Genomic DNA, 8,083 nt, shown 5'->3' with positions numbered 1-8,083 from the left:
CCCCCCGCTCAACCCTAAATTGAGCTTTAGTGTGAGTTTGGGTCATGTTTGTTATAATTTCCCCTTCAAGTGTGTTTTGATTGTAACCGCTATTTTCTTTCAGTAATAATACTTATTTTTCCTATTGCGGTTTGGATTGACTCCAGAATCATTTGGTATCAGAGCTACTCTAACCCTAGTCATATTTTAGGGTTTTTGACACTCTCCAAAAAATCTTTCCTTTCCCTCCACCCTAAACACCACCTTCCACCTACCTACACCCGAAACCCTAACCACGCCCCTAAGGGGACAATTGACTAAATCTTATCAAGATTTTATCATGAGTGAAAGACAACGGCTACTCTGTCAAGTGCTTTATTGGCTCGATTTCATTGAGAAAAGAACCCAGGACGGGATCACCATCAACCAAAATAGTTAAATACATGAAGGAGAGCAAAAGGAACACCTAAATCTTCCAGTGAAGAAGACATACCACAATGCTTTGGGGTACAATATTAGTGAAGGCCTAGAGTTGAAGTGTCTATTAGAAAATACAGAGATGAGGTATCTGCTGGAGGCTTCAGAGATAAGGTGTTTGTTAAAGGAGGCATTCTTCTTCAAGTTTCACTCTTTAGTCATCAGCCACCTCGTTGTATTCAAAGATCCGCTCAACAATATGCATCCACTTAAGGAAATCATCTGGATCCATTCTTCCTTCAAAGTCTGGTAAGTCCACCTTCACTCTCAGATTTTTGTATCCTCTAATAGGCACATCATCTCTGTAACGGGAGATGATGAAATGGGAGATGCAGCGGCAGGAGCTATTAGTAGACTACAAGGCAAAATTTATGTAACTTAGGTTGAAATGTGAGTTGAAGGAGACAGAAAAGCACATCATAGCCAGGTATTTGGGAGGATTGAAGTCTACCATCAATAGTGTGGTTCAGCTACAACCCTATTTGACACAAAGGGACGCGCAAACTTTAGCACTAAATGTGGAAAGACAATAGAAGCAAAGTAATAATCACCGCCAGTCAGACAGTCACCCACAATCCGAGTCTTTAGGAGTACCACGCCTTGGGAGTGGAGCAGACTGGTCAGAAGCACGACAGGCCACTCCGAGTGAAAAGATGTTTGAGAAGAATAGCACGCCCACTATAATCCCACCCAGGAAATGTTTTAGGTGTCATGCTTTTAGACATCACATCCAATTGGTCGATGAGCTCAACTGTGACTTTCACCGAGCAGGAGGCTGTGGGGGAAGTTAACAACGAGGAAGCAACAGTAGAAAAGGGCAAGGAGTATCAGCTTCCATCAGATGAGAGCGAGGTGTTTGTGGTTCGACGAGTCTTTCAAATTGAGACACGGAGGGAGCAACATTGACTTCGTCATAATATATTCTACACTCGTTGCACCGTGAAAGAAAATGAATGCAACATCATCATTGATGGAGGTAGCAGCAAGAGTTCAGGGTCAGCACTGATAGTAGACCAGTTGAGTATCACCACTCAAAGACATCCCCAATCATATTTCCAGAAATTATTGAAGAAGAGTAGCAAGATCATCATTGACAGGAGGTGTCTCGTGGAGTTTTTGATTGAGAGAGAGCTGCAGGATCAGGTTTGGTGTGATGTGGTGCCCGTGGATGTTTGGCACCTTTTGCTGAGGAAAGCATGGCAATATGATCGTAAGACTCAACATGAGGGGTACAGAAACACCTACTCATTCACCAAAGATGTCAAGTGCATAGTTTTTCTACCTTCTATGGAGTCTGAGATTATAGGTGCCCTAGCCAGTAGAGAAGCATCGGGAGGATCGGTCCTAATGATGACAGAAGACTGGGAGAAAGAAGAGACGGTAGCAAACAGATGACAACCAGTACAAAGAGAGTTTCAGGACATCTTGTTCGCTAGCTTACCACCTTGGCTGCCACCATTCAAGGAGATTCAGATTGTTCTTAACTCGAATAGAGTTGAACCAACCTTAGGTTGCTTTTGGAGAAGTATATATGTGACACACAAACTTAGTTCAGTCCAGTTATGAGCTCCCACAAGATTGGACCTACACGGATTGTTGCTCACAAATGGCGACAGCTCCTCGAGTGTTTTGGGAGACAGTGCAATCGTCGGTGGGATCCGGAAGCATCTAGGGCAGCAATTGAAGAGATTTCAGCAACAAGAGGCTGCAAAGCTTCATCACCAGCAATAGACTGATAGAAACTTCGACGAATGAGGTCGAAGCTCCCCAAATCCAGGAAGACTTATGTATATCGCCCTGTGTTGGATGTGGATGCAAGCCGCGTGAGACAGAGAAACGAGCTAATCAATCCTAATTTCTTTTTTTTCTTAGCTTTATTTCCTAGTATCATTCATTCATTTTTAGTCATTTTTTATGTGTGTTGTATTAGAGTTTGGAAGTCAATTTATTGTGTGTTTTATTTAAAACAGTTGTTAGCGTCCATCTTTCTCCTACCGAGGGATGTTTCTGAGGGATTGGGAGGTTCTCTGACTGTATCAATCACCTGATGTGGTGAATATCTTTCCTATCCACTTCCGCATCTTCCCCACGACTCTCCCGGCCACCCCTCCACCGCTGCAGCCGCCTTTAAACAGCACTCGTTTGCTGCTTTCATTGCATTTTTCCAATTCCAGCCCTTTTTGCTCGCTACCACTGTCCTGGACACCCCTTGCTGTCCTCCATTCCACAGTGCTTCCGCTACGTTGTACCTCCCTATCCCAGCCCTTCGCTTCGCTGCCAAGGCAATTCCAGACCCTCTTTTTGCTGTCCCAACCACCCACAACCCATTTCAGCCACCTATCTCTGCCCTCCAACCACCTAGCCAATCCCCACCACCCATGGATCAAACCCTTGTGTGAGTTTGTGTTGTGTTTGTTGTAATTTTTCTTTCAAGTGTGTTTGACCTATTTGCTTTCAGCAATAATATTTATTTTTCCTATTATGATTTAGGTTAACTCTGGTATCAAGTGGTATGTATGAAATCTTCCTTTCAGATAATAAATTTGATCAGCTTTATGATGAACTGGCCTTCTCACAAATATTCAAATTTCTAGCTAATAGAAATATGTTAGGAATCATGTGAAGGCAAGTTATAGGTTGATTTCTATTATGATAGGAAGTACAAAAACATAAGTACCTCATGCATAAATAATATTGACTGGGCTGAGCATTTTTGGCCGCTACAAGCATAGGCATCCTGATCGCATACCCACGCAACATAATCAACCTATAAGAAGGGTGAGACAATAATTAGGACAAGAGCAAATAGTTTCTAAAAAAAGGACAAAAAGAAAAGTGGCATTTACTTACATAGCACACAATTCTTGTGTATTTGCATATCTCACGGATAAACTTTTATATTTACACAAATAGCACTCAAATACTTACTATTAAAAGTGGAATATGCCATTTTCACCAAAGTGCTATGTATGTAAATATGAAAGTTGAGTTGTGAGATATGTAAGTACATAAGAACAGTGTGCTACGTATGTAAATTTCCCAAAAGAAAAAAGTTAACTCCAGAAACAGAATTGATTGCTTGAGAAGACCTCTTGCACGTCTGGACCAAGAATTTTCCAATCAAACCCTGCATCTTCCAATTTTACGCGCCCTCTCAGATCACCAGCTAACTTCTCTGCAACCCGTGAGCTCCCAGTAAATAGAGTCATACGTGGTTTAGCCTAACAAAAGAGAAGAAAAATGCAGGAAAAATTATTTCATATGGACACCGTATGTAGAGATGCATGCGGTGTCCGATCTCCACCGTCGATCACCACAAAGATGTATTTCAATGTGCCCCACTTTTATTTTATTTTTTTTTAAATTTGATAGATCGGACACCGCATGCATCTCTGCATGCGGTGTCCGTATGGAATAATTTCTCAAAATGCAGAGGGCAAATCCATAATTAATATAGACAAGAAAATGTTCTATCCAATATAGAAAACTTACGCTTTAACATTTAAAGAGAACATTTGCTAACAAACTTAAAAAATTAGATGCTAGACTTCACGTTTCCATCTACTTTCTAGAAGCTCGCGTTCTTCAAAGTTTAGGTTAATTGAAAATGTTAAAAAAAAAAGGCAAAAAAAGAACCGGTAGTGGCTCCATGATTTCATAAGATGATACATATTAGGAAGTTGATGAAAAAATTCATACTGCTATTTGTTAAACCCAAAGTATGAAAAAGAAAGATATAGAAATATTGAAACCTGAGTAAACCCAAACCACAATGGGAAAAATCTTATCATTGAAAGCAAATAGACAGTTGCAACCAACACACTTGAAAGGAAAAACAACAACAAACAAGACGCTTGATACGTTGAAATAGGAAATAACAACAACATAGCACACAGCTAGAATCTCAGGATGGTGGTGAGGATTAACGAGGGTTTGGAAGGTATTGTGATGGTGGATGAGGTGGTTGGAAAGAAAAAACAAAGCAAGGGAATGGTTTTGGGGTCCGGACAGCAGGTACACACAGATATTGAGATGCCACGGCTGTTTGAGATGATGGCAGCAAAGGGAGGGGGCTGGAACAACAGCGGCAACAAAGATGTAGGCTGGATAAGCGATGACAGTGGGTATGGAGGGCTGGAACAGCAGTGGCAGCAACTGGGAAGGGCTGGAACAGTAATGGCACCGAGGCTAGAGGGCTGGAACGGTGATGAGGAAATTGAACTGTCGGACAGCCAAAGGAGGCCTGTCCTGAGTGGGGGAAGCAAGGAGAATGGCTGGACAACGAGTAAACTGCAGAAAAAACAGCAAAATGTTGTCATTGATGCAGCCTGCAGTGAGGAGTGTAGGGCAGTGAAGCGGGAGGGATGTGGAGGAATTGGAAAAGGATAAACACCACCTACTAGAGATGAAGATATAGCTAAAGGATATAGCTAAAGCACCACCTAGAGATGAAGATATAGCTAAAGCACCACCTAGAATCCTAAGATATATCCCTCGAAAGGAAAAAGAGACAGCAGCGGATGTCCCGATAAAAAACACGCAAAAAACTAACCCTAGACTCATACGAAAACAAATATAGAATAAAAGTATAACTAGGAGTGGCCCACGAGGACCGACCGACTACTCAGAAGGGAAAGAATCTGGACCGGTTCGGTCCAGGCAAAGCAGCTAGCCACTGCTTACACCAGAATTATTGTGTGGGACGTGATCTCACTTCACACGTGCGGGTCCCGATCCTGCTTCACTCCCAAGTCGGTGCAGGCGGCGTCCCACATCAAATATGGTCATGAAATATGCTAGATCAGGTTGCAAAGCTGTGGAGAAATTGAACTTTTTATGCGCTTAATGAGTAAGAACAATCATGATCTCTCTAATGAGTAAAGGGTAAAATAGTGCCCTGGCTATTTATATCGGGTCATTTTAGTCCCAGAATTTATAAAAGTGTAAAATTAACGCCCAAACTCTTTAAATTGAGGAGCTCATATTAAAAGAATTTGGAGAGTAGATTAATATTTGTATAGACTTTGAGCTTAAAATATGAAGTCAAAGGATTATTTTGACACTCTCTCTATAGAAAAAAGAGAATAGATTAGTTACTTTCTTATAAACTAGAGACTACAAGAAGCACAAGATGTATCTCTGAAGGTTGGGTGCCTAGTGCATTGAGCTCTTGCGAATGTAGAGTATGGGTAGGTGCTATATGTAAACAACCTTACCCCTATATTTGCAGAAAAGAAATTTCCACGACTCAATCCTATAAGCTCCATAATACACTAGAGGCACCAAACCACTGCATCATGTTGGACCTTGAGCAATAACTAGTAAATAAATGGAAGATTTGCATACATACCACTCAATTCCTTTGTATTTACATATCTAACACCTAAACTGCAACTTTCACTGTGGGATTCAAAAAATTGCACCCCAGACTCTCATGTTGTCTGTTGAAAGCTTTCATGTTTGTTATTTCGGGACAAATTTTTAGAAGAAAGATTGAATTGTAAATAAGACCATCAAAAGATTTTGCCTCACTCTGTGAGGACATTTTGATCTAGGGTTCGAGGTTTCCAATAGATGCAAGCCTCAGGGGTTAATTATCCTTTCTGATAATAAGAGAGCACTTTCGATTAAGGCCGGTCATTTAGCACTGAATATTCAGCATATAGTAGCGGCATACTTAAGAGTTTTAGATTGTTAAATTCATTACATTGATCTTAAAATAAATGATGGGGGAAATGATGATGAACCCGAGTAAGATTTTATGATTGCGTCGTCCCGGGTCATTGAGGTTCCTAATTAGTTTAGTCAGCGGATGTAGTTGACCCAATCTAATCGAAAAATCCTTGTCAACAACCATGAATTGCGTTGTCAATAGACCCTTGTAGATTTAGGGTAAATGTCTGCTTAAAATGTATGAATGCAAGTGGATGTCTTTACCATACATATGATGTCATGTTATACTATGATATATTACAGATATTCATTTATGATTCATACCTGTTATGCTATACTATGATACAGTGCAGACATTCCTTTTTTATTCATATATGTATATGAAATATCCATGAATGTATGCTAAAGGTATTATGCTATAAGGAATGTCATGAGTAATGTATGGGTAAACTATTACATTCAGGGGTGTATTCGTGACTCCTAATATTTATATGTGGACGAAGCTCTGGGAACAGTTGGGATTAGACAATAGAACATTAAGAAAGCGTGGGTATTAGGGGGGGCTGTCGCTAACTGTTATGTTGGGGGAAGCCCGACCTTTATCGATGATTTATATGGCATTTGGGGCAAGGTGACGACCCATTGTAACAGAACATGAAAATAGTTGAACCATATAAATTAAACAAGTGATATTACTATGATATAACCTCTATGAAATGAATAAACATGTTTTTTATTGTGCTTATGATTTCATGCATATGACCTTGTTGACCTCATTTTTAGTGAGGTCTAGTCTTCCTCTTAGGGTTTAGGATCTAGCCTCAGAGATCTCCCTTCGACTATCTTAGAACCTTAGAAATGGGACCCGCTTTGTTCTAGAAATTCAACCCGCTTCTGTACTCTTTTGTGGTTCCAAGTGTGTGGTATCGACTTCTAGCATTTACCCGTCGAAGACTCGAATAAACTTTTTGAAACGATGGATCGCGGGTCGAAATTTTGTGAAATTTGAATTTTGACGTGTTTTTGACCCGATTGTCGACGACGTCGTCCGAGCGACCCCGGATGACAAAATAGACCGTGCCGGCGCGTCCAGGACGTCAATTTTGCCTAGAGGAGGCACTCATTTTGCCTAAAGGGCCAGGCGCACGAGTAAGTCGAATTATATATATATATATATATATATTAATTTATATTAAACTATTTTTACCCCTTTCCTCTTTAGCCCTAACTCCCTATTCTCCGCGTCTGAGCTCCGCCCCCCTTCCTTCTCCCGTTCGCGTGTCTAGCCCTTTCCCTTTCTCGTTCTCGAGCCGACCGAACTCTTCTTCCTCCGCGCGAGAGAGGGTTGACCTCGTTCGTCCTTGCCTGACATGATACTGCTCGCGGCCCTCCCCGAAGTCGTTTCCGTCCCTCTGAGCTGTGGTTTTCCTTTTCTTGGTAGCTTGACTCTGGGAGGCTTGTTCCCTGGTACACTTGAACGACATTTTTTTCTTTTCTTCCCGATGCTTCCCTCGCTGCCACTACTCTCGCCGCTCGGTCCGAAAGACTTTGGTGGTTTCGCCTTCTGTGAGCAGAGAGCGTGTCCTTTTCTTCTTTGGCCTGATTCGAGTGTCGTGGACTGTTGGGGGTGGTCTCTTTTCTCTTCTCCTCTACTCTCTGTCTATGAACATAGTTCCTTTTGAAATTTTAAGGGTTGTTGGAAAAGTTTTCTAAAAGGAGAGTAGAAATTTTGGCTGTGAGGAGTTTGGGAAGAGAATTTCTGTGAGAGCGTTTCTTTGAAGCGAATTCTTGTGTTGCGGTGCTTTTATATTGGCGTTAAGGAGGTACCATTCTTCCCCCCTCTTCTTCGATGCTCTGTTTCTTTTCGGTTTTCCTCTCTGTCGAGTCTTTGAACTTGGCTCTGTTGGATGATACGACATGCTAGTTCACTTTACTTTCATACATTTTTGAGGTA

General features: G+C 41.4%; 1 protein-coding gene across 1 annotated transcript in view; it reads right to left on the bottom strand.

The window, feature by feature from the left end:
• LOC110037040 (probable aldehyde dehydrogenase) overlaps positions 1-8,083 on the bottom strand; it is a gene marked incomplete at its 5' end in the record, with an annotated part of 41,520 nt that overhangs the window by 20,642 nt on the left and 12,795 nt on the right. The window contains 2 exon segments of the mRNA XM_020741601.1: positions 3,134-3,223; positions 3,546-3,677. Of these exon segments, the coding sequence (XP_020597260.1) occupies positions 3,134-3,223; positions 3,546-3,677 (222 nt within the window).

Source organism: Phalaenopsis equestris, unplaced genomic scaffold (assembly GCF_001263595.1).
Source record: "Phalaenopsis equestris unplaced genomic scaffold, ASM126359v1 Scaffold214330, whole genome shotgun sequence".
In the NCBI taxonomy this organism is placed as follows: domain Eukaryota; kingdom Viridiplantae; phylum Streptophyta; class Magnoliopsida; order Asparagales; family Orchidaceae; genus Phalaenopsis; species Phalaenopsis equestris.
This window is presented reverse-complemented; position numbering and strand designations above follow the sequence as displayed.